This window comes from Nicotiana attenuata, unplaced genomic scaffold (genome assembly GCF_001879085.1).
Source record: "Nicotiana attenuata strain UT unplaced genomic scaffold, NIATTr2, whole genome shotgun sequence".
In the NCBI taxonomy this organism is placed as follows: domain Eukaryota; kingdom Viridiplantae; phylum Streptophyta; class Magnoliopsida; order Solanales; family Solanaceae; genus Nicotiana; species Nicotiana attenuata.
Window position 1 is genome coordinate 1,428,725 of NW_017670260.1, and position 25,289 is coordinate 1,454,013.

At 42.3% G+C, this 25,289-nt stretch overlaps 1 protein-coding gene and 1 pseudogene across 1 annotated transcript; both read right to left on the reverse strand.

Annotated features, from left to right (window-relative positions):
* Window positions 1-19,161: 19,161 nt before the first annotated feature.
* On the reverse strand, window positions 19,162-20,758 carry LOC109236840 (annotated as a pseudogene).
* Window positions 20,759-20,946: 188 nt separating this feature from the next.
* LOC109236841 lies at window positions 20,947-23,533 on the reverse strand. Its single transcript, XM_019403073.1, has 5 exons — window positions 23,210-23,533; window positions 22,635-23,043; window positions 22,346-22,539; window positions 21,656-21,750; window positions 20,947-21,508 (listed from the first exon to the last, which is right to left on the reverse strand). The coding sequence occupies exons 1-5, from the start codon at window positions 23,531-23,533 to the stop codon at window positions 20,947-20,949; spliced, it is 1,584 nt and encodes a 527-aa protein (XP_019258618.1).
* Window positions 23,534-25,289: the final 1,756 nt, after the last annotated feature.

Below are 25,289 nucleotides of genomic sequence, written 5' to 3' on the forward strand. Positions count from 1 at the left end.
AAGAATACTGAAATGCTAACGATTTACCGAGACAAGGTTCTGGTATACCTTATTAACTGAAATACTATAATGACTGAAAAAGGGAGGGATAATGCCCCGAAAGACTGGGGCTCACCAATAGCTGATACGACATGTCCTAGCAAGCAGAGTCGTCAACCTGTAAATCGTTACCTGCATCGCGAGATGCAGGCCTCGGGCAAAAAGGGACATTAGTACATTTGAATTGCACTGGTATGTAAAACAACCGAAGGAAAGAACTGTAAATACTGAAACTGAAACTGATAATTGATAACTGATAACTGATAACTGATAACTGAACTTAACATAGGAAGTAAGGTTATGAATACTCCCTCTTCTGAATGATGAACAACCTGTTTATCTGATAAACTACGGCCTCAGGCCCTATNAATATATGTGCATATTGCTTATCTACAGGTAAACCGGCGAGCAACGGCCATCTCAGCAGGAACAATCCCGCTCCGGTTCCCGCAGCCCTATTAGACTCTTAACCACCCATCCCAACCTAAATATCGCGTCCATTCTTGAAAGATCTCCATCGGCATACTCCGCCGACGGATCCTGAACTACGTATGGCCTGATTCCTGTAAGACCCGGGATATGTAGGCAGCTCAGGAACCAGGACACGGTCAATCTCTTCAAATCACTTAACTCGGTCAAAATTTGGCCATCATGTCTTTACCCGACAACTCTTTCATCCTTCCCGGGTAAAGAGGGGCAGCTGTTGATACCCAATTTTTCCCTATGTATTTTTACATGCAAATACTTTCAAAATAGCATATATAAGTATGCCCAAGCGTTTAGTATTTTTTCCTAATTTTTAAAGAATTTTTAAATCAATTTATTGCCCATTATCGCAGTACAAAAACCAATAATTATTCCCAAAATTATCATTTTGGTGAATAACTTATTTTATTCTCATATTTATACCAAAATATAGCTAGGGTAATTTTTTATACATTTCTACAAATTTATTTGGTATTTTAAAAGCTAAATTACATACAATAGCGATTTTAGCCTATTTTAAGAATTAACAGCATTTTTAATTATAAAATTTATTCCATTATTTTTAATTTAATGATTATATATATATATATATATATATATATATATATATATATATATATATATATATATATATATATATATGCGCACAAGCTACAGCCTCGGGCCCAAGTATACGTATACATAACTACGGCCTCAGACCCAATGATGCATAAAGCATAAACTACGGCCTCAGGCCCAAATACAGGTGATCAACATTCAGGAATTTAGAATCAGGAACTCAGAATCATACTACTATACATGATACTGAAATAATGAACCATACCGAGTCATGATACTGGAATAATGAATAGGACTAGAATGAGATGTGTATTCATAATAAGATGATTTGTCATAACTGAAACTCATAGAATATCGACTGATTATGAAACTATGCCATCTAGAGAATAGAAGTTCTACTACTATTCATGGAACTAGGCATTATTACTTTCTGAGGAAACTAGTAATAGTCATAATGAATGGGACGTAGGGAGAATCATATACATTCCCAAACGTAAAGAATTAGCCTCACATACCTCAATTTCGCCCCTTAGTGATACTACAATGATCCACAACACTAAGAACCTTCAATCTACAATAGCAACATCCAATGGAACCAATATTAGTAACAAATTCCATAACTTAAGCCATTTAGGCATATTATCAAACATCTTGTAGGCATAAATCTCTACATCCCATCACCATATATTTAGTTCATCCAACTACCAGCATTCATCAACAATTTATCCCACCATCATGATTAACGATTTTATAACTTCCAACATCACATATGTGACCATCCATCCACACCCAACCACAAAGTTCCATTAAAAAAATCATATATTCTATCTCTACAATAGTTATGTAATTAAATTGGGAATTTATGGCATCCAATCACCATACCAAGAGTTCTATTACTTATTCATACTCATATTCCCTTAATAAATCCATACATGTAAGTCTAAGGGTGTAGGATTACCTTTTTGGAAGAAATCTTGCAACACCCTCCTTTGAGTTCTTGAACAAATCTCTTGAGGATCTAAGTATTTTATGTGTAGATTTCATCAATACAAGTGTAGAAATTATGGAATTTCACACCAAGATAATGGGGATTGCATAACTTGAAGAGGGTAGGAGTTGGTGCTCTTGAGTGGGTGAAGAAGAACCCCAAGGGTCGTCCAAATAGAATGGGAAAAATAAATCCCGAAATTGTGTTTATAAGCCCAGATTTCGGACGCGGACATGGATGCTTCGCATCCGAGGAGTCCTCTGCTCAGGAGCTCGAACACTACACGGATGCTATGGCAGCACTTCACTGCCAGCCCCTCTTTTCGGACGCGGCCTAGGATGCTTCGCATTTGCGCAGTACTCCGCTAGCCTTTGGTAATTTGGTCATAACCTCTTGTAGGGAAGTCCAAATGACGAACGGTTTGAAGATTTAGAAACTAGACTCAAAGGCCTTTCATTTGATAGGCTGTGCATCACCTAAAGCCTTATATATATATGTAGATATGCTCGTCCAAAGTGTGGTCTTGTGCGTACTCATTTGGAATTTTAGTCTATCATGTAATTTTCCAACTTGGCTTAGACTTAGGTCTCTCCTTGGACCCCAAATCACTTATGATATACCTCGTACACTTATTATCATAACCATTTGATTACCATCACGTTAATACTCATTTAATGCATCCACAACCGATTCAAATTTACGGGTGTTACATTATCTCCCCCTTGGGATCATTCGTCCTCGAATGATTGTCTTTGCTGTATCTTCGGCTAACTCTGGACCTTAAATGGGTCTGGTGGGAACATGAACATTCATTAACACTTGCATACTAAACTGAACGAATATACGATTACTGAACTGATGAGATACTGAACTGAATAGGTACTAGACTGAATGGCTACTAAGCTGACTAAACATTGAAAGACATGGAGATTGTTATATAAGGTCTGAAGGAGAAAGTTAGTTACTGTTGTTTACCTTGAAAATGGTAATAACAATTAGATTTGATTTTTGTGTTTCTAAAAATATGTGATCTATTTTTATGCTAGTTGTTAGGCAATAGATGCTAAGTGAAGGATTAGAAATTAAGATGATAGCTTGTAGATGGCTCAATAATCGAACCGAAATAGCTGGGAATCGAGGCCTCGAGCTTGCGTATACGGGGCCTCGAGGTCGAATCGGATCCCCGGTTAAGGGCAGTTGATGAAGGATTAACAGTTATGAGAACTGCGATTGCGGCTCTTTATGACCAATAATGAGCTATAAATGAAGAACAATTAATAGAACACAATGAGTATATGTAATAAATTTAAATAAAGAAACCAAGAGAACGCGTTCAATCTAGAGGGCAGAGAATGTTCTTGTATTGAAAATAGTGTATTGTATCCTTGTGTATCAGATGCCTGTACAAAATGACAAGGGTCCCCTTTATAGATGAGGGGGAATCTTAACATGGTACAAGATGCATTTATTGAAAAGACATGAAGTTGGCACAGCCATTTAATGCTACTGTGCGGGCCAGAACTAGCCCAGTAGGCTATGCCAGCTTTTAATCATGTGCCTTGGGATCTTCCCGCTAGTGCGTTGTGGCCGTTGGTTAGCACTGCCTCGAGGTCGATCATTATGAACCTTGGGGGCGAACTCCGAGCCTTCCGGGGGTGGTCTCCCTGAGGCGCTCTAGTGATCACAAAATCAAGCCCTCTGATTTGTACCGTGTACAAATAATCCCCACGTTTCTTAGAATAAAATGATAAGAAACATTTTTGACACCGATCCCTTCGAGCCTCTTGCGATGATGTCATGCTTATGACGTCAGCTTTTCCGATAACTGAGACGTCCCATACATACGTCTTTCCAAAGAACATTTGATGCAGTGCCAGTTTACTTTCTCAAGGCGAGAAATAGCCCTAAGGCTTGATTAGTGATCCTCGAATGAAAACTGGCCCGGGCTCGGGTAGCTCGAGGGCCAAAGAATCGGATGAATGACCCGTGTTTGCCAATAGCAGAAATCCTCGAGGTAGGGTACCACCTCGAGGTCAGGCTTATATGAGTGGCTTCTTGGGGCTTATCTTTCTTGTTGACAGGGGTCCTCGAAATCGGGAACCATCTCGAGGCCTGTAATGATGCTAATGGCTCCTTAGAGCCTATCTTCTTTTTGATAGAGATCCTCGAGATCGGGTACCATTTCGAGGCTTGTAACGATGTTACTGGCTTCTCAAAGCCTATCTTCTTTTTGATAGAAATCCTCGAGATCAGGTACCATCTCGAGGCTTGTAATGATGTTACTGGCTTCTCAAAGCCTATGTTCTTTTAAATAGAGATCCTCGAGATCGGGTACCATCTCGAGGCTTGTAATGATGTTACTGGCTTCTCAAAGCCTATCTTCTTTTTGATAGAGATCCTCGAGATCGGGTACCATCTTGAGGCTTGTAATGATGTTACTGTCTTCTCAAAGCCTATCTTCTTTTTGATAGAGATCGTCGAGATCGGGTACCATGTCGAGGCTTGTAATGATGTTACTGGCTTCTCAAAGCCTATCTTCTTTTTAATAGAGATCCTCGATCGGGTACCATCTCAAGGCTTGTAATGATGTTACTGGCTTCTCAAAGTCTATCTTCTTTTTGATAGAGATCCCCGAGATCGGGTACCATCTCAATGCTTGTAATGATGTTACTAGCTTCTCAAAGCCTATCTTCTTTTTGATAGAGATCCTCGAGATCGGGTACCATCTCGAGGCTTAGTTGATCTCCGTGGCCTTTTGATGCCCAAAATGTCGTACGGTAGCGTTGATCGTATGGAATGGTTATGGGACGACCGAGGTGATCCTGCCGGTACATCTTCCCAAAGCGATAATGGCTTAGTCAGTATTTTTAAATTTGGCCTTTGAGCCAGGTGGACAGTCGCCGCTTTCTCTGTGTATAGGTTTGTCTTCCCTTCTTTGAAGATTCCGCTATTCTGAGTAGCTATCCTCCTTCATAGAGCTCTTTTTCCATGTGTTAGGTCTTTGACCATTTTAGCTTTGAAGCCCTCACTCAAATTCCCGCTCCAATTCTCTAATTTTATGACAGTTATGGCTGCTACGCCAGGATCTATTCGGCGAGGAGAAGGAAGTTCTTCCTATGGTTCCCGCCTGGTTGATGGTGCGCCATCGGTGTCTGGCGAGACAACCTCGGGGCATTTTGTTTCGAGGAGGGACTTTTCATCGGAAAAACCTCCCAACGTTCAGGGTCATTGGGAGTATGCCTCGAAGTTTATTTCTTTGATAGGAGAGGGGCACCTTGAGTCAGTGAGGACATATTGTGGATGGGGGAAAAGGTGGTACTGTAGGTACCTTCCCCTGAAAAGAGCATTATGGATCATGCCGAGGGGTTTTTGAATGTATACACGTACCCCTTTACGCTGGGCCCCCTTGATAGGGTTGTGCTCGACTTCTGTCGAAAGTATCGAGCTACCTTGGCACAGGTTCATCTATTGCTTTGGAGGATAGTATTGATGATGAGATTCTTTACGGAGGAAGCAGGGCTACCCTTAGTCATCTCATCAGGCTGTACTGGCCCTTTCATCATCGAGGCCTGTTAACCCTACGATGCTGCTCCACCAAGCCCTTTGTTGTCGATGATGAAGAAGATGGAGATCGGGGATGGATGAGCCGACTCGTCCGAGTACGGACTATCGACGTTATCCCTGTGGAGTTTCTGCCATTTCCCGAGGAATGGAATTTTACACGTAAGTGGTACACTTTGTGCTTTCGTTATATTGCTTATGGTGGAGGAAGGCTCCGCAAATGCGCCTTTCATTCCTTTTCTGCAGCAATTCCATGGATGCCATACGAGGTCCCCGACCTGACGGATTGGCTTGGAAGTTTGCGACCTACTCGACTTATGATGATCGTGAGTGGCGAGACTTGTCCAAGGGTAGATGGGAGGCAAAATACCGCGGTATGTGCTATGTGTTTTGCTGCTTTTTTGAAAGGTACTTTCTTTTATGTGTATTAACTCCGTCATCGTAGGCATTGGGGAGTTCTTTGAGGTGAGATCATGCCCTCTCGGAGAGTGAGAGGGATCTGCAGCTTTTGGGCCGAGGGACAGTAATAGTAAGCGAAAGGAGCCTTCGCAGGGCGACGATGCCTATAGAAGGATGAGTCCAGGCCAGAGGCTCACAGAGGATGCGTCAGCCGTGCCTACAGCGCCCGAGATCTCTGGCCTTGGAAAGAAGTCCCTCCTTTGCTGCCATCTTCTTTTCCCGTCGGGGGTACCTCAAGGAGCAAGGGTTCTCTGCCGCCGACTTCTTCTCTCGTTGAAGGTACTTCGAGGGATGCTCGAGGCCAGGGGCCACATACATCAAGCGATCGTGTCCCAATCGGGAGCGATTTTACTGGGGTTGATGGAGCTAGACTAGTAGATGTGCGCTCGACTTTTGAGGAAGCTCAGCGGCTCTACTCTGTGGTGAGTTTTGGCCGATCGTATCGGTTCTTTAGCCTTTGTAGCTTTTTCTCCCTTATCGAGTTTCTCCTTCGTAGGCTTTTAATAAGCTCAAGTCTGAGCTGCTTCGTCGTGAGGCCATGCTGCGAAAAGCCGTGGATGTGGAGAAATCCCTCAAGCTTCTTTGTGATGAGAGAGAAGACGAGTTGGCACGCTTGCGGTATGAGGCGAGTGGAAGTCTGGACTACGAAAGCTACCTCGAGGAGCAGGTAACTTTCGGTCCAAGGGAGTAAGTGTTTCTTCTTCTATCTTCTGAGGCTAATGTTTGGTTTTCTTTAGTTGCAAAAAAAGAAGGAGGACATGGAACGCCTTCGGAGCGAAGTTGATCTAGCCAGGTGTGAGTGCGATGAGCTAAAGGCTCGGGTTGACGCCCCGGTTGCGGCTGAGAAGGATGCTTTGGCCAAGGCTTCCACCCCCGAAGTGCAACTCCGCAACGCTCGTGAGAACAGCTTGGTCCGGACGGACATGATTACTGTTGATACCCAATTTTTTCCTATGTATTTTTACATGCAAATACTTTCAAAATAGCATATATAAGTATGCCCAAGCGTTTAGTATTTTTTCCTAATTTTTAAAAGATTTTTTTTAAATCAATTTATTGCCCATTTTAGTAGTACAAAAACCAATAATTATTCCCAAAATTATCATTTTGTTGAATAACTTATTTATTCTCATATTTATACCAAAATATAGCTAGGGTAATTTTTTTATACATTTCTACAAATTTATTTGGTATTTTAAAAGCTAAATTACATACAATTGCGATTTTAGCCTATTTTAAGAATTAACAGCATTTTTAATTATAAAATTTATTCCAGTATTTTTAATTTAATGATTATATATTATTAATTAATATAATGCTTTCAATTTGTTTCAAAAAAATCATTTTACTATTTTTATAAATTTAAAAAGGGAAAAACTGGCTATTTAAAGTCTGGCCTCATTTTATTTCAATTATAGCCAAAATTGGTTCCCCTAATTGACCCAATTTCGAATCCAATTTCAGACCAGCCCAATTCCATTTAACCCAACTCTTAACCCGTTTTAAATTACCCGACCTAACCCCTTTTGATCTTGGCTGTTGGTCTCTGAGATCAACAGCCCCTATCCACCCTTCCATAATTAAACCCAAACGACTACCCTAATCCGTTCATTTCCCATCTCTCAGCCGCCTCCAAACACCCCCCCCACTCTCTCAAACTCTCTCGAAGGTTCTTGAAACCCTAGCCTCTCTCACCATCTTCAACCACAACCTCACCGGAATCCATGGACTCTCCGGCCATGGATGGCCTGAACCCATCTATCTCTGCTTTTAAACACTTGGTGTTCGAAGTTTCAAGGTCTGACCTCGATGCTGTCCATTCAGATCTTCTCCGATTCAAGGTTCTATGGCCTCTCCGGCCTTGCTCCGGCGTATCCAAGCATTATGAGCCTATCTCTGACTTATCAGACTCAAATCGGACTTTTTCCAAGCCTTTCTCGTTTTAGGGTTCCTCTGAAACCCTAGCTACTCGAGCTCTTCTCTGATTATTCTTAGATTTGTTATATATCTGTGCACTACTGGAGTTTTAAACGTTTTCCCCAATTTTTCTTTCAAAATTATCCTTTAAAACCCCTTCTCTTCGATTTAGGGTTTTCTGAAGGGTTCAAAATATTTTTCCGACTTGCCTTTTCCTTTCTTTGTGTGTATTTGTCACGCATGTGCTTTTGCTGTTTTCTTATGCGTTCTTTCTACCCTACATGATTCTTCTGTGCTTTGTTTTTCTACTGTGTTCCTAGACCATGCTCGCATGTTTGTCTTGTTGTGTTTTCCTATACGTTCTTTGCTATATTTTTCCGGTATTTTGTGCTTTCCTACTGTATGTATTTCATACTGAGTTCTTATGTTTTGTTTGCCTTCTACTGGACCTTGTTGGAGTTCCCTTTAAATGTGTTTCTTCTACTATTTTCTTAAGTGTTATACTATCTCTTTTCTCTTCTGAACTTGTTTAAGTCCCAGGTTTTCTTAAATATGTTCCTTCTACTCTCACTATGCTTCAAATCAGTTTCTTCACTCTGTTTGCTTCGAACTGGCTATTGTATCTGTTTGTTTTCTCATGAGTCTCTGAAAGAGATCTCTGAGCCTGTTTCAATTACTTGCCTCCTCATCTCTATATCTGATTCGAAGTGGAAACCCTAGAATTTGGGGGTCTTTGACAAGGTTGGGTCAGGTGTTTGAACTGGGGTTCTATTTTGGAACCCTTGACTCTTTTAGACTCATTTTTAGTCGATGAGCTAATTTTGAACTTCTTTGTTTACGACTCTGAACTTTTTCTATGCTAGACTCTTCTACTGATTAGCATGGTAGTTCTTCGTGCTTAAGCATGGCTGTGTGTTTTTATATGTGTGATGAACTCTTTCTTCCGAAAAGGTTTTCCAACTTATGATTGATTTAGAATCTTTTTTTTAGGTTTGATTGATTATTACTGATTTTCCTTACGTAAAACCATTCTTCACCTTTTCTGACTGGATTCATCCATACCAAATTCAGACCTTATGATTTACTGGTTGTTAATTTATTTCCTTTCCTTATTTGCACAAACCGTGTGCTACCAGAATTTTTCCTTAAATAAATCTCTGTGTATTTACCCTTCTTGTACTGCTTTGGAAAAGGTTTTGATCAATCTCTTTTCTTAATTATCTTTACCCGTTTGAAATCAGAATCCCTTAATTAAAGGAAAACTTTTGTAATTGATTTTCAAATTATTCTCCTATCTTATTCTACTTGCCTTCTACACTATAAAAAGGGCACGACTCCCTTCTCACCAACACACCTTGAATTCGACACTTTTCAGACACTTTCAATCACACACTCTTAATTCAATACTTTTACACTACTCAAGTATCATATTCCTCTAATCATAGCATTCTGACTATTTGCTTGCACTTTGGCTTTACAAGACTACTGCTTGCTTCACTTGTTTCCCTGAAACTGGTATGTTCTAGTTTGGTTTTCAGCCTCATCCCAATGTGTTTATTTTATAGTTTGTACACCCCTTTCTGCTTTCCTGCCTATGTTTAATATTAATCAGCATGACAATTTCTTTGCATATGTTCTTACTGTGAATCCCTGCACCCCTGTCCCCTTCTATGTGTTTGAGTTGAAGTTCAGAACATGGCAACATCCAAGTTGTTGCTCATGTTTGGACTTGATCCCTTAGGGGATCCTAACTCCCAAACAATGTGGCCTAACAGGCTAGTTGGGGTGTGCCAGCACACCAATTGCTAGGTATGACCACTAGCCTGTCTTTTGCTTTTCCCCAGAATTCCCTCTCTGCACTCACACTCTCCCTTAACTTCTAAGTTCTGCCCCCCTCCTATGAGCCTTGCTTTGGGACCTTGAGTTCCCTCCGAACTTAGACATTTGAGGGCTGGCCCTTCCACACTGCACTATGACTCAATCTTGCAATGTATTTGGGTGTGAGCACCGCCCGGAGTCCATGAGGCTCTTAGGGAACTCTGAGACACCCCAAACAGAAAGGCTTTGGATCTTGATCTTTGGAGTTGGTTTACTTCATGCTTCAGGCAGGAAACCTGAATCAGGCTCTCCTTGGTTGTAAATTTTTAGTTCTCTAATGTAATTTTTCCTTTTCTTATTTCTTCTGGGCTGTAATAACTATTGGGGCTGTTAGTGAAAAGGGGAGGGTCAATCATGCATGCAAAAGGGGTAGATATCATGTTCATAGGGAATTATTATGCTCCTGCACTCATATCCTGCTTTCAACTTTCATTTCTGTATTTCATATAGATACCATGTCTATAGGTTATGCATTTCATATAGAAACCATGTTTATAGGATTCTGTATTTCATATAGATATTATGTCTATAGGTTATGTATTTCATATAGAAACCATGTTTATAGGATTCTGCATTATATTATGTCTATAGGTTTCTGCACTTCTACATTATGAAGAGAACATGTCTATAAGTCATCTCCAAATGCTGCATATCATATAGCTAACATGCCTATAGGACTTCCTGAATTTTGCATCATCATCTGTCATTAGGCAAACCTGTTTATAGGTTTAAAATAACTAACACCATTTAGATACCATGCCCATAGGACTTCTCCACTCTTGTTTCGATTGAAAAAATGTTTTAAAATCAATAGCACCTAGAAAGCATGCCTATAGGAGTTATCAACTAAATCTGAATCGAGCATTCGCTTATAAGTCTAAATCAGTAGTAGCAAATGCTTAACATCTGTAGAATTTATGTTTTTAACAAGTCCTCTTCTTTAAAATCAGTATACTTCTTTTCTGAAACTAATAGATATCATGCCTATAGGTTTTCGTTCAACACTTAGACAAGCCATAGGGTAACTTATAAATTGAATCAGATTTTATTAACTACAGCCAGCAGGCAGGCCTGATTCGGGCTTCTTATATGAAATATGTAATAGATCAGTCTGCCACAACTCTTAAGTTTAATCAGACCCTAAACAGTACGTGTAAAGACATGCTAAACTATATGCTTCTCTTTGTTTTTAAGGAGGTTTGTTTGAGCCCTTTCTATCTGTTGTGTGTTTCTTCCCCATATTTGTTACATATGTGTTTTGATTGTCGCCTTAGAATTTTTTCCTTTGAAACCATAAAACCTCACATCCCTTCCCTTTAGGATTAGTAGTCCCAAATACCTCCGGGGCTGATAGGATGGGGGCGGGTAATAGCATGCAATAAGTAAAACAAGACCATTCCGCGTTTAATACCTTAACGGGGCAGGAAGGGTAGATATGGATATGATGACCACGCGATAACACCACGTGCATAAACGGTTACCGGGTGTTGTGTGGGGTGATCCATATTATTTATAAACCTAGGACCCCCCCCCTTTACTTGTTTATTTTATTTAAAAAAAATTGCTTTCCTCAAACTTCAGCTTCTTTAACTTCTTTTAATTTCAATTACTTACCATAATTATGTGAAAACCCCTTCTCTTTACTGGTTTATTTATTCAAAACTCAAAACTGCTTTTTCTTAAATTCCAGCTTCTTTAGCTTCTTTTAATTTCAATTTCTTGCAACCATTACATGAAAACCCCCCTCGTATTTGTTATTCTTGCTTGTGTACTTGTTGTTTGCACTTAAAGTCACAATTTAGTATGGCCGGGAACCGCACTAGTGGATCTCGAGGGGTGCCTAATACCTTTTCCTCGGGATAATTTCAAGCCCTTACCCAATCTCTGGTTTTCTAAATCAAAGTTCTTCTTAGTGTCCTAATGCACTTAACCATTAGGTGGCGACTCTTCAATTCAAACCCAATTCCCAAAAGGAAACGAGTTGTCCTCCCAAATGTCATAAACCCGATTTCGCGAGAAAAAGGGGGCATCGAAAGCGTGGCGACTCTGCTGGGGAACCTCTTTAAGGCTTTTACCATTTCATGCTATTTGTGACTTTATGCTTCTTTATATATCTTTATTTGCTTAAATGCCTTTAAGTAATTTTTCCTCTTCTACCTCGAAACTGACTTGGCTCTTTGTTTCTTTCCTTTATTTCTCTAAATGCTTTCCTTTATCGCTTTCCTTTAATACTGTTATAAATTATGAGAAACTGTTGTAATTATTACTTTATGAACGTGCAAATACGTGACGACTTGTTTGATTATTGTAACTGCATATTCAACATCATATTCCACTCGTGCCAAACAAAAGACCATAGCAACGCTTATAATGAGTGGTTGCGCTCTTCCGATACTGTCACCCCTAAATCCGGCAAAGGCATATTTGCGGTAAAACTAATCGATCAACGGTGTAGTCAACGGTTCCGCGCCTTTCCTTCTTGAGTTGTCCGCTCAAGGGTACCAGTCTAATACCACATAGAAACTTTACTCTATTTAATTGTACATGCATCATGGTCAAACCTAGCCGAGTCAGTTATGTTGTCCGCATAATGACTCTTTATGATAGCCTTGTCCAAAGTCTACTGGGTTTCCTTGAAACCCAAACGGACCTTATCATGTTCTGTGCATTTATTTGGAGAACTAAAGTGCTTTTATGCCAATTATTGATATTTAGTAGTCGAGTCTGGTGGGGGTAAGGGCCTAACCTTTTCTTGCAGAAACATGAGGCACGAAGTCCCCAGATTCGGCATGGTCACCAGCATCCACCCCAAATTGCTAAACTAGTGGGGAGATCTTCATTCCAGTGATCAAGCTCTTGTCAGGAAATATCTAGGAAATCTACCCTCTCTCTTGGAAGTTCAACCCAACAACAAAATCATAGAAGCTGCTACCCTATTCTGGGATTGTGATAGGTCTGTGTTTGCCGGACTGCTGAAGGAAATGAAGGCGGACATCTGGCTAAAGCTTACTTGCTACCAGGACTGCGCGCGCTAGGGGAGCTGTTCGAGGGAGCTAATAATGCCGAGTCTGGGGAAGGTCCTTCTGGGACCAAATAGATAGGAATTTCCATTTTCGCTTTATAAGATGTAATAAGGCCAATGGCCATTAGTGACTTTTAATTATTATTTAGTGTCGTTTTGGGATTCGTCTACCTTTTATCAATAAAATGAGGCATTTAGCATTCTAAGTTCTCCAAATCAACTTGTCGCTAGGCCTACCTCGGGCACAAAGAGGTCCCCAAATTAGGACGCGATTTACATTCCCGCATTATGTGTTTAAATATTGCATCGATTTTTCACGAACCTCACTAACTTGGTTACCTTTTGTTTTATTTTTGTTTTGATTATTCCCCTCCCCAATGGTTAGTTCGTCAACTCTGGCAACATCATCATATTTTACAAGATCCAGGGGCCCTCCGCCTACTCCTCCTCCCAGTCCTGTCAGACACAAAAGCAAAAGAAGAATGGAAGATTCAATCAACTCAGCTGAACGGGTAGAGGTCACTCGTGGTGCTCTGGTCTCCAAGGAAAATACGTCTCAACTAGAACAAAAACTATTTGAAGGACGCTGCCGACGCTCGAGCTGAGCTGAGAGGGGCTCTTGACCGTGAGAGCAGAAGCAAGGAGTATGCTCGGTGCAAATCTCGAAGGGGAACCCTTGAGGAGATACATGCTAGGGGCTTTGACCTCTCGGAAGAGATAAAGCAGGCGAAGGCGGACGAATATGGCGCTAAGTTCCTTCTGTCCGATACCGAAGATAGCAAGAAAGAGGCCGACGGGCCATAGTCCCCGAGGGGACGTAGATTGGGTTTTTCTTTTATGATTTTGTATATAATGACAACATTGTATATGGAGCTTTGTATTTTTTCATACATACGTATAAAAGGAAGCCTTGCGGCTTCATTTTTCGTGCACTTCCTTTTGCTTCGACGATTATCAGTCGTTAGCCAGATGAACTGGTCTTTGAAAGAAGAACCCTTAGGTCTATAGGCCCTGGGGCTCATTTGGCTGGCCTGTAGGCTCTTACGCGTTTGGTCGGTACGACCTTATAGTATGATCCGGCGTTTAAGCTCTTATGCTTTTGCTCTTGGGCATATTCAGTTAACTTTTTCGGGCTCGGTCTCCGAGTCGGGTTTCGACTCGAGCTCATTTACCCCTACGTTTTTGAATTTAAAGCTAGCCCTTAGGCTCTTACGCGTTGGGTCGGTACAACCTCTCATATGGGCTGGCGGCAGTGGCTCTTACGCATTAGGGTCGGTACGACCCTTTATATGGGCTGGCGACAGTGGCTTTTACGCATTAGGGTCGGTACGACCATTTATATGGGCTGGCAATAGTGGCTCTTACGCATTAGGGTCGGTACGACCCTTTATATGGGCTGGCGATAGTGGATCTTACGCATTAGGGTCGGTACGACCTCTAATATAGGCTTTATTTTTCCCTCGTTAAGGACTTTTTGAAATTTGTGTTTTCTTGACTCTTCGATGGTTCGATAAAAACCTCGATTGTGAGTCGTTATGTGGCGATATGCGAGCACCTCGGGAGGTTTTGCTCGATGGCTGAGTGTTTCGAAACCTGTAGTTTGGAGCTGACATGGTCAAAGCTCTTTTGCCTATGTCGAGGGTAGCCTGTTTAACCGGTTCTTTTCGAAGTGCTTTCGAAGTAATTGAAGGCTTGTGATTTTATAGCGACGGTCGGGCATCCCCGGGTCGCGTTAGTTTGGCTGGTACAGCCTTGTGATCATAGTCATTGTGTTTGGCCGGAGCCTTTCAGTCCCCAAGTGAAGTAGTTTCGGTGTCTATATCGAGGGTATGCCTTTTTAGGGGTCTTACAAGTTCGATATATAGCCTTAACTTTAAGATCGGGTTTATGCCTTTTGTAAGGTCTTATAAATTTGAACATGCCTTACTCGAGGTCTTATAGTTTTGGTTACTTGGTACAAGTATGGTTCATGCCTTGCTAGAGGTCTTACAGTTTTGGTTACTTGGTACAAGTATGGTTCATGCCTTGCTTGGGGTCTTACAGATATTGCTGTTATGCCTTATATAGGTCTTACAAGACCGAGGTTGTCCATATGGGGTCTTATGGCCTCGGGTTTTTGATGAGTCGATGGGATGGTAATTGGTGACAGTCCCCGAGACATTGAAATTTTTCTTGGCTCTGGAGCTGTTTTTGTAACCTTAAAGTTGCCTCATTGAGGGCTTTACAGGTTCGAAGCTTCCGACCCGGAGGTCATACGGCTTCGAGTTTTTGACGCCATTCCCGCGGGACGTTCTTGGCTTCTGGAGTCATTTTTTGTAAACTTGAAACCTACTTGAGGCCAGTCCCCGAGTGTTCGGGATACCAGTCCCCGAGTGTTCGGGAAATTTTGGGCCCTGGAGCCATTTTTGTAAACTTGATATTGCCTCGTTGAGGGGTTATGTGTTCTAAGCTTTTGACCCGGAGGTCATATGGCCTTGAGTTTTGACGCCAGTCCTCAAGTGTTCGGGACGTTTTCTGGCCCTGGGGCCATTTTTGTAAGAAACAACAAACTTCTTTGAAATGCGAAATGCTTTGATGGAGGGGAAAGTATTCTTTGATTACTTGGTACAAGTATTCACGTCTTCACTGCCAAGGGCTCGATTATTCTATACGAACACGGTTCATTCGACCGTTTGGCCCGGTACATCATTTTCCTATCGAGACCCTGTCTAGCACATCTTTGGCTTCTCCGAGGAGGTGACCTTCCGGGGGGATGCCCCCCAGTATTCGAGGTTGATTTGAAGAGAAGCCTTGAATACTTGTTGAGTCTTCCTTAGGTAGCATATAGATGTTGCCTCGTTAAAAACCTTGCCGGCGAAACCCTTCTAGGGATAAAAACCCGATCGAAGGAAAAAGTGCAACGTATGCTTTTGGAACCTAAGGTCTTCAAGTTGGAAAGTGGTTCAAGTTGGAAAGCGCTTTGGCTGTTTCGATCGGATACCTACACACAGGTTAGTGTGAAATGTAACTAAAAAGGGGGAGATGATTATACCTTACTTCCAATGGCGCCTTAGGCCTCGATGTGCTTCGAACAGTTGCTTTCAGGACACGGTCCTTTGCTAGTTTAGTCAGATGTAGCCGAGAATATAGCTAGTTATTGCTATTTTACTGTTTGCTTATCCTTTGGCTCCTTCGGCGGTGGAGGTATTGGTGCCGGTGCCACATCGTGCACCGCAAACATCTCTTTTGCTGCATGCTGTTCTCCGTAGACAGTTTTTATCCCGTCCTTTGTCAGAAATTTCATCATTTGATGGAGGGTGGATGGTACTTGTCTCATGCAGTGTATCCACGACCTTCCGAGCAAGGCGTTGTATCTCATGTCCCCTTCGATGACATGACATGGAATTTGGCATTTTGGGTAGTGCCGTTCATGTTGACCGGGAGGGTGATTTCCCCTTTCGTTGTCTCGATCGTCATGTTGAACCCGTTGAGGACTCGAGAGGCGGGCGCAATTTGGTCGAGCAGTCCGAGCTGCTCCACCACCCTTGACCTGATAATGTTGGCCGAGCTACCTGGATCCATAAGCACGCGCTTAATTTGAAATGTATTTACAAGAAAAGAAATTACCAATGCGTCGTTATGGGGATGAGATAGAGCCTCGATGTCTTTGTCGCTAAACGTGAGGGCATCCTCGGGTATGTAACCTCGAGTTCTCTTTTCCCTGGTGATTTAATTTTTTTTCTCCTGACCATGGGTTCCTGTGGAGCATCGATACCTACGAAGATCATGTGGATGACATGTTGTGGCTCTCCTGTTTCACTCTTCTTGGTCGCCTCTCTTTCCTAAAACTGATTTTTGGCTCGGTCGCTGAGGAATTCTCGGAGGTGACCTTTGCTGAGTTGTCGGCAATCCTCTGTCCTGTGGCCGTGTGTTGTGAAATTCACACACTAAGTTATGGTTCCTCTGCGAAGGATCTGATTGTACGGGCCTTGGCCACCTGGTGTCTCTGATTTTACTGATGGCGAATACGATGTCTGAAATGTCGACGTTGAAGTTGTATTCCGACTGGCAGTGTGCCTCTGTCGGCCTTGTGTGCCTATCGAATCCAATTCGGCCCACAGGACCCCGAGGATTCTGGCCTCGATCCATCATTCTATCGTTGCGGGGTATATTGCGCCTCGGGGCATTTATTTTATCTTCAGTGTAGGGTTGGTATCTTTATTTGTTTGGCTTTGGCTCCTTTATCTGAAGCCTGCTGGGATATACCAAGCCCGAGGGAGCTCCTAGTTGGTCATCTTCGACCCTGATCTTTGATTAGTACCGGTTGTGGACGTCCGACCAGGTCACGGCGGGATATTCGACTAGGTTTTGCTTCTGTTGTTTCGAAGCTATCGAGCTTCGCTCGTTCAAACCTTGGGTGAAGGCCTGCACTGCCCAGTCGTCGGAGACCGATGGTAGTTCCATTCGTTCCATTTGAAAGCGAGATACAAACTCTCGCAGCATCTCGTTCTCCCTTTGCTTGATTTTGAAGACGTCTAATTTCCTTGTAGCTACCTTGATGGCACCAGCATGCGCCTTTATGAAGGAATCTGCCAGCATGGCGAACGAATATATTGAGTTTGAAGGAAGGTTGTGATACCACATCATGGCCCCTTTCAAAAGTGTTTCTCCGAATTTTTTGAGCAGGACGGACTCGATCTCGTCGTCCTTTAGGTCGTTTCCCTTTACTGCACAAGTGTAAGTAGTGACGTGCTCGTTAGGGTCCGAGGTTCCGTTGTACTTCGGAAGGTCGGGCATTCTGAACTTCATTGGGATGGGTTTTGGGGCCGCTTCCTGTGGGAACGACTTTTGTGTGAACTTCTTCGAATCTACACCCTTCAAGATTCGGGGTTCGCCCGGAATTTGATCGAACCTAGAATTGTAGGTCTCCACCTTCTTATCGTTGCCTTCTATATTCTTCTCGCCCGACTCGATCCTCTTCGTGAGGTCCTCGAGCATTTTTATGATGGCGAGGTCGGCTGCCGACCCGTTGTTGCTTGATCTTTTTGGTACCTGCTCGGCTTGGGGAGCCATTTCCCGTGCTACCGTGCTGGGAGTTTTCTGGTGGCTTTGCAGCTAAGCAATCGCCAGCTGTTGTGCTTGTAACATCTCGAATGACGTGAAGACTAACCCCTTGTTCTTCCTCAGCCGGGGTTTTGTGAGCTTCCTGTTGATCTCCTTGGTGTATGCTCCTGTTGGTGTGGGAGCTTATTTCGACGTGTCGAGCGTCGCGCGAGACCGCGTCCACAGGAATTTGTTCTTGCGCATCCCCAGGGTTTCGTGGTACACCAACACCTGGAACAGCTACACCATTTTCTCCATGGTCCTCAAGATTGTTGTTTTCACGTGCGTTAACTGAGTTAGACATTTTGACCTGAAATCAAAGATCTTGGACAAGAAAAAGTGTGAAAGGTAACTTGCGTTATGTAGTAAACCAGCAAGAAAACAATCACTATTATTTTTAGCCCCACGATGGGCGCCAAACTATTTACCTTGAAAATGGTAATAACAATTAGATTTGATTTTTGTGGTTCTAAAAATATGTAATCTATTTTTATGCTAGTTGTAAGGCAATAAATGCTAAGTAAAGGATTAGAAATTAAGATGATAGCTTGTAGATGGCTTAAGAATCGAACCGAAATAGCTGGGAATCGAGGCCTCGAGCTTGCGTATACGGGGCCTCGAGGTCGAATCGAAATGGCCGGTTAAGGGCAGTCGATGAAGGATTAACAATCATGAGAACTGTGATTGCGGCTCTTTATGACCAATAATGAGCTATAAATGAAGAACAATTAATAGAACACAATGAGTATATGTAATAAATGTAAATAAAGAAACCAAAAGAATGCGTTCAAGCTAGAGAGCAGAGAATGTTCTTGTATTGAATATAGTGTATTGTATCTTGTGTATCAAATGCCTTTACAAAATGACAAGGGTCCCCTTTATAGATGAGGGGGAATATTAACATGGTACAAGATGCATTTATTGAAAAGACAAGAAGTTGGCACAACCATTTAACGCTACAGTGCGGGCCAAAACTAGCCCAGTAGGCTAGGCCAGCTTTTAATCATGTGCCTTGGGAACTTCCCGCTTGTGCGTCGTGGCCGTTGGTTAGCACTGCCTCGATCTCGATCATTATGAACCCTTGGGGGCGAAATCCAAGCTAGACTTCGAGCCTTCCGGGGGTGGTCTCCCTGAGGCACTCTAGTGATCACAAAATTGAGCCCTCTGATTTTTACCGTGTACAACCGTCTAGATTCTCTGCTTTCTCTTCAAAGAGATGGGGATATCTGGACTTCATGTCTTCTTCGGCTTCCCACGTAGCCTCTTCAACCTTTTGATTCCTCCAAAGCACTTTCACTGAAGCAATTTCCTTAGTTCTGAGCTTGCGGATTTGACGATCAAGGATAGCCACTGGAATTTCTTCGTAAGTCAGGTTGTCTTTAACCCCTATAGTCTCCGTAGGAACCACAGGAGAAGGGTCTCCCATGAATTTCTTTAACATAGACACGTGAAACACTGGGTGTACAACAACAAATTCTTGTGGCAATTCTAACTCATAAGCCACCTGCCCGATCCTTCGCAGGATTCTCTATGGCACAATATAGTGGGGACTAAGCTTACCCTTCTTCCCAAATCTCATAAAGCCTTTCATAGGCGAAACTTTCAAAATCACCAAATCATCCACTTGAAACTCTAAGTCTCTATGCCGCACGTCCGAATAAGACTTTTGGCGACTCTGAGCCGTCTTCAAATGCTTTTGAATCAACTTGACTTTCTCCATCGCCTGATAAACCAAATCAGGTCCTAATAACTCCGCTTCGCCAACTTCAAACCAACCAATTGGTGATCTACACCTTCACCCATACAGAGCTTCGTACGGTGCCGTCTTTACACTAGAGTGATAGCTGTTATTATAAGCAAACTCAATGAGGGGTAGATGATCATCCCAATTATCCTTAAAATCGATAACACACGCCCTTAACATATCCTCAAGAGTCTGAATGGTGCGTTCCGCCTGGCCATCTGTCTGAGGATGAAAAGCGGTGCTGAGGTTCACCTTTGTGCCCATCCCTTCTGAATGGATTTCCAAAAGTTTGCTGTGAACTGAGCACCACGATCTGAGATGATGGACAAAGGAGTCCCATACAATTGGACAGTTTCTTGGATATACAACTTGGCATAATCCTCGGCCGAATCCGTAGTCTTCACTGCAAGAAGTGAGCTGACTTGGTAAGTCGGTCTACAATCACCCAAATCGAATCATGCTTCCGAAATGAGCGAGGTAGACCTGTTATGAAGTCCATGTTTATCGTCTCCCATTTCCAAATGGGAATTTCTATACTCTGAGTTAAACCACCAGGCCTCTGGTGTTCGACTTTCACCTGCTGACAGTTTGGACACTTAGCCACAAAATATGCTATGTTCTTTTTCATATCGTTCCACCAATAAATCTCCTTAAGATCATGATACATCTTTGTGGAACTTGGGTGAATAGAATACCTGGAATTGTAGGCTTCTGACATAATCCGCTCTCTGAGCCCATCTACGTCTGGAGCGCATAGTCTGGCTCTGTACCTCAAAGTACCATCATCTCCCCCTTGTTCAAAAGCCGTAGTCTTGTGTTTGTGAGTTCCCTCCTTCAGCTGCAATAAGTAGGGATCACTGAACTGCTTTTCCTTCACTTCGGCTACTAAGGAAGATTCAACCCTGTTCTGAAGAACGACGCCACCATCTTCGGAGTCCAAACATCGAACTCCTATACTTGCTAAGCGGTGGACTTCCTTCATCATAGTTTGCTTGTCTGCCTCAACTTGAGCTAAGCTTCCCATAGAACACCGACTGAGAGCATCGGCTACAACATTGGCCTTCCTCGGATGATAGAGGATATCAACATCATAATCTTTAAGTAATTCGAGCCACCTCCTCTAACATAGATTCAATTCTCTTTTCTTGAAGATGTATTGAGGCTCTTGTGATCTGTAAAAATGTCAACATGCACCCCATACAAATAACGGCGCTAGATCTTAAGCGCAAACACCACAAATGCTAATTCAATATCATGAGTCGGATAATTCTTCTCGTGAGCCTTGAGTTGTCTCGATGCGTAGGCTATGACTTTACCATGATGCATTAATACACACCCAAGACCAACCCCTGAAGCATCATAATAAACAACTAACCCTTCGGTTCCTCCCGGTAGTGTTAAGACTAGAGCTGAAGTCAACCTCTTCTTTAACTCCTCGAAACTTTTCTCGCAAGCGTCCAACCATTGAAACTTGACTTTCTTCTGAGTTATTCTAGTCAAAGGGGACGAGATAGACGAAAATCCCTCTATGAAACGCCAATAATAGCCTGATAGACCCAAGAAACTTCTTATATCAGATACTGAGGTGGGTCTAGGCCAATTCTTCACTACCTCTATTTTCTGAAGGTCTACCTTCACGCCTTCCCCTGAGATGACGTGGCCCAAAAATGCTACTGATTTCAACCAGAATTCACACTTAGAAAATTTTGCATATAGCTTGTGATCCTGCAGTGTCTGCAACACAATTCTGAGATGTTCTGCATGGTCAGTCTCGCTACGGGAATAAATCAAGAAGTCATCAATAAAAACAATAACGAACAAATTAAGATAGGGTTTGAAGACCCTATTCATAAGGTCCATGAAAGCTGCTGATGCATTTGTTAAACCAAATGACATTACCAAAAATTTGAAATGCCCATACCGAGTCCTGAAAGCTGTTTTTAGAATATTGACTTCCTTAACCTTCAACTGATGGTATCCCGATCTGAGCTCAATCTTAGAATAACACTGGGCACCCTGAAGTTGATTAAATAAATCATCTATTCTGGGAAGAGGGTACCTGTTCTTGATGGTGACTTTATTAAACTAACGATAGTCAATGCACATGCACAAAGACCCATCCTTCTTTCAGACAAACAAGACCGTTGCGCCAAGCTGAGACACTTGGCCTTATGAATCCCTTATCTAGAAGATCTTTCAACTGGACTTTTAGCTCTTTCAACTCTGCTGGAGCCATTCTATAAGGTGGAATAGATATAGGATTAGTGCCGGGGAGTAGATCAATTCCAAAGTCAATCTCTCTATCGGGAGGGACTCCGGGAAGATCTTCGGGAAACACTTATGGGAACTCATTTACAATTGGTACCGACTAGAGAGTGGGAATCTGAGCATCTGCATCCTTAACTCGAACCAGGTGATAGATATACCCTTTGGAGATCATCTTTCTAGCTTTAAGATGGGAAATAAACCTACCCCTAGGTGTTACTGCATCACCTTTCCATTCTAGGACTAGTTCACCGGGAAATTCAAAACTTACTATTTTGGTTCTACAACCCACTGTGGCATAACAAGACTCTAGCCAATCCATGCCCATGATCACATCGAATTCTACCATCTCCAATCCTACTGTGTCTGCTACAGTAAGACGATGATACACTTTGACTGGACATCCCCTATAGATACAACTTGCTATAACTGATTCTCCAACTGGAGTCGATACTTCAAAAGGTTCACACAACTTTTCTGGTTCTATCCCAAATTTCTTAGCAACATATGGAGTTACATAAGATAGGGTGGATCCCGGATCTATAAGAGCATAGAACTCAAAAGTGAATATCATTAGCATACCTGTGACAACATCTCCCCGAGCCTCCATATCCTAACAGTCTGCCAGGGCATACAAGCAGTTTCGATTACCGCCAGCATTACTAGACTTTGCTGCACCATGCCCTTGTTGGGCCTGAGATTATGAGGGGCTGCTGAATTAGTGGACTGAGCTACATTGCCTACATTGTTCTGCTTTGTTGATGGACAATCCCTCAAGAAGTGGCCCTGCTGAACGCACCCAAAGCAACCATTTGTGCCCAAATGACACACCCCTGGATGCTTCTTACCACACGTGTTACAAGTAGGATACTCAAGGCCTCTGTAGCCCACACTAGTCTGTGACTGTGAGCCTGTCGCTCTAAAATTTTGGTTTTTCTTGTTAAACTTGGACCTCTGCACTGGTGCACTAGCTGAAGATGGAGCAGGTCCTGATTTGATTTCCTGAAGAACTGGCGATTGCCTCTTGCTTGAGATCCCCCATGGCTAAAATTTCCTGCAGACTTCGCTCTCTTGCTGAATTCCCTATCCTTCTCTCTCTATAGCCGCTCTTCTTCCTTCAACCTGTTTTCGTTCCCTTGAACAAAGGCAACCATCTTAGTGATGGTCATGTAATTATTCTGAGCAGCTATATTAGCATCAGCAAACAAACATCTGAAAGCCCCAAAACAAACCGCCTAACTCTGGCCCTCATATCATGTACCATTTCCGGAGGATACTTAGCCAGAGAGATGAACTTGAGGTAGTACTCATTCACACTCATATCATTCTGTTTGAGTCTCACAAACTCCAAAGCCTTAGCTTCCAAGACCTCAATGGGTAGAAAATGCTCAAGAAATGCATCTGCAAACTCCTTCCAAGTTGCAGAAGTTGCATCCTCCCCTCGGGACTCTTCCCATGTTTCATACCAATTGTTGGCAACATCCTTCAGCTGGTACGCAGCAAGCTCTGTTGCCTCAGTGTCTGTAGCATGCATCACTCAAAATATCTACTGAACCTCATCAATGAAGTTTTGTGGATCCTCATCCTTTTTTAACCCTGTGAAGACTGGAGGTTTCATGTTGAGGAATTCCCTGGACCTGGAGCTACCCGCCTCATGAACAACACTTGTTGCCTGCCTTTGAGCCTGAGTAGCAACAATCTGGGTGAGCAACCGGATAGCTCCCCTGACATCCATATCTGAAGCACTAGGCACTGAGACTGATGCAACCTCCTGGGCCAGAGTATCCTTCTCTTGAGCAGCATTAGTCGTAGCCCCCTGGCTAGTAGTTGAGGCCCTCCTGGTGTACTTTCTTTTTGCAGGCATTTTTCTGAAATACGCAATTCCCACGAGTTAGAAAGATTCCGAAAAGCATAGCTCTAACTGCACGATCTAGATTACGAAAGAAATGGAACAATCCTAGATGTATTGGTGGTCAATTGTTTACAAGTGTGGCATGCGCACACACATAAAAGTGACCCCACTGGACACGGCTTCATAGACTACCTAGGACTCTTGAACCTAGGCTCTGATACCAAGCTTTGTCATGCCCCGAACCATGGCCTGGGTGTAACACGACAATCAGTGCCTGACTACATGTGACCAAGCGAACCAACTATATGAATGGATCAACATGTGGTATAACTATAAGCTAGATGTAAATATACAACATGATGATCTGTTAAAGAGTCTGATTGAAATATCATACATGCGAAAATACTGAAAAGTTTGCAAGTATAAATGAGTAGCCGACAAGTCTAACACATAAAAGCCTGCTAACATTTGACTGACTGAACTATAGTCTACGAAGCCTCTAATGAATACTGAAATGCTAACTGTTTACCGAGACAAGGTCCCCGGTATACCTTATTAACTGAAATACTATAATGACTAAAAAAGGGAGGGATAGTGCCCCGAAAGACTGGGGCTCACCAATAGCTGATACGAGATGTCCTAGCAAGCAGAGTCGTCAACCTGTAAATCGTTACTTGCATCGCAAGATGCAGACCCCGGGCAAAAAAGGATATCAGTACATTTGAATTGCACTGGTATGTAAAACAACTAAAGGAAAGAACGGTAAATACTGAAACTGAAACTGATAATTGATAACTGATAACTGATAACTGAACATAATATGTGAAGTAAGGTTATGAATACTCCCTCTTCTGAATGATGAACAACCTATTTATTTGATAAACTACGGCCTCAGGCCCAATATATATATATATATATATATATATATATATATATATATATATATATATATATATATATGTGTGTGTGTGTGTGTGTGTGTGCACAAGCTACAACCTCGGGCCCAAGTATACGTATACATAACTACGGCCTCAGACCCAATGATGCATAAAGCATAAACTACGGCCTCAGGCCCAAATACAGGTGTTCAACATTCAAGAGTTTAGAATTAGGAACCGAGAATCATAATGCAATACATGATACTGAAATAATAAACCATACCGAGTTACATGATATTGGAATAATGAATAGGACTAAAATGAGATGTGTATTCATAATAAGTTTATTTGTCATAACTGAAACTCATAGAATATCGAATGATTATGAAACTATGCCATCTAGAGAATAGAAGTTCTATTACTATTCATGGAACTAGGCATAATTACTTTCTGAGGAAACTAGTAATAGTCATAATGAATGGGACGTAGGGAGAATCATAGACATTCCCAAACGTAAAGAATTAGCCTCACATACCTCAATTTCGCCCCTTAGTGATACT

Excerpts from the sequence above, each read along its gene's own strand:
- LOC109236841 (XM_019403073.1), bottom strand. The coding sequence starts at position 23,533 with ATGCATGCTACAGACACTGAGGCAACAGAGCTTGCTGCGTACCAGCTG. Across the intron at positions 21,751-22,345 it reads ACACAGTAGGATTGGAGATG|GGTGCCCAGTGTTATTCTAA; the intron begins GTAGAATTCGAT and ends AATCAACTTCAG. Across the intron at positions 21,509-21,655 it reads AAAACAGCTTTCAGGACTCG|CGAGACTGACCATGCAGAAC; the intron begins GTATGGGCATTT and ends TTATTCCCGTAG.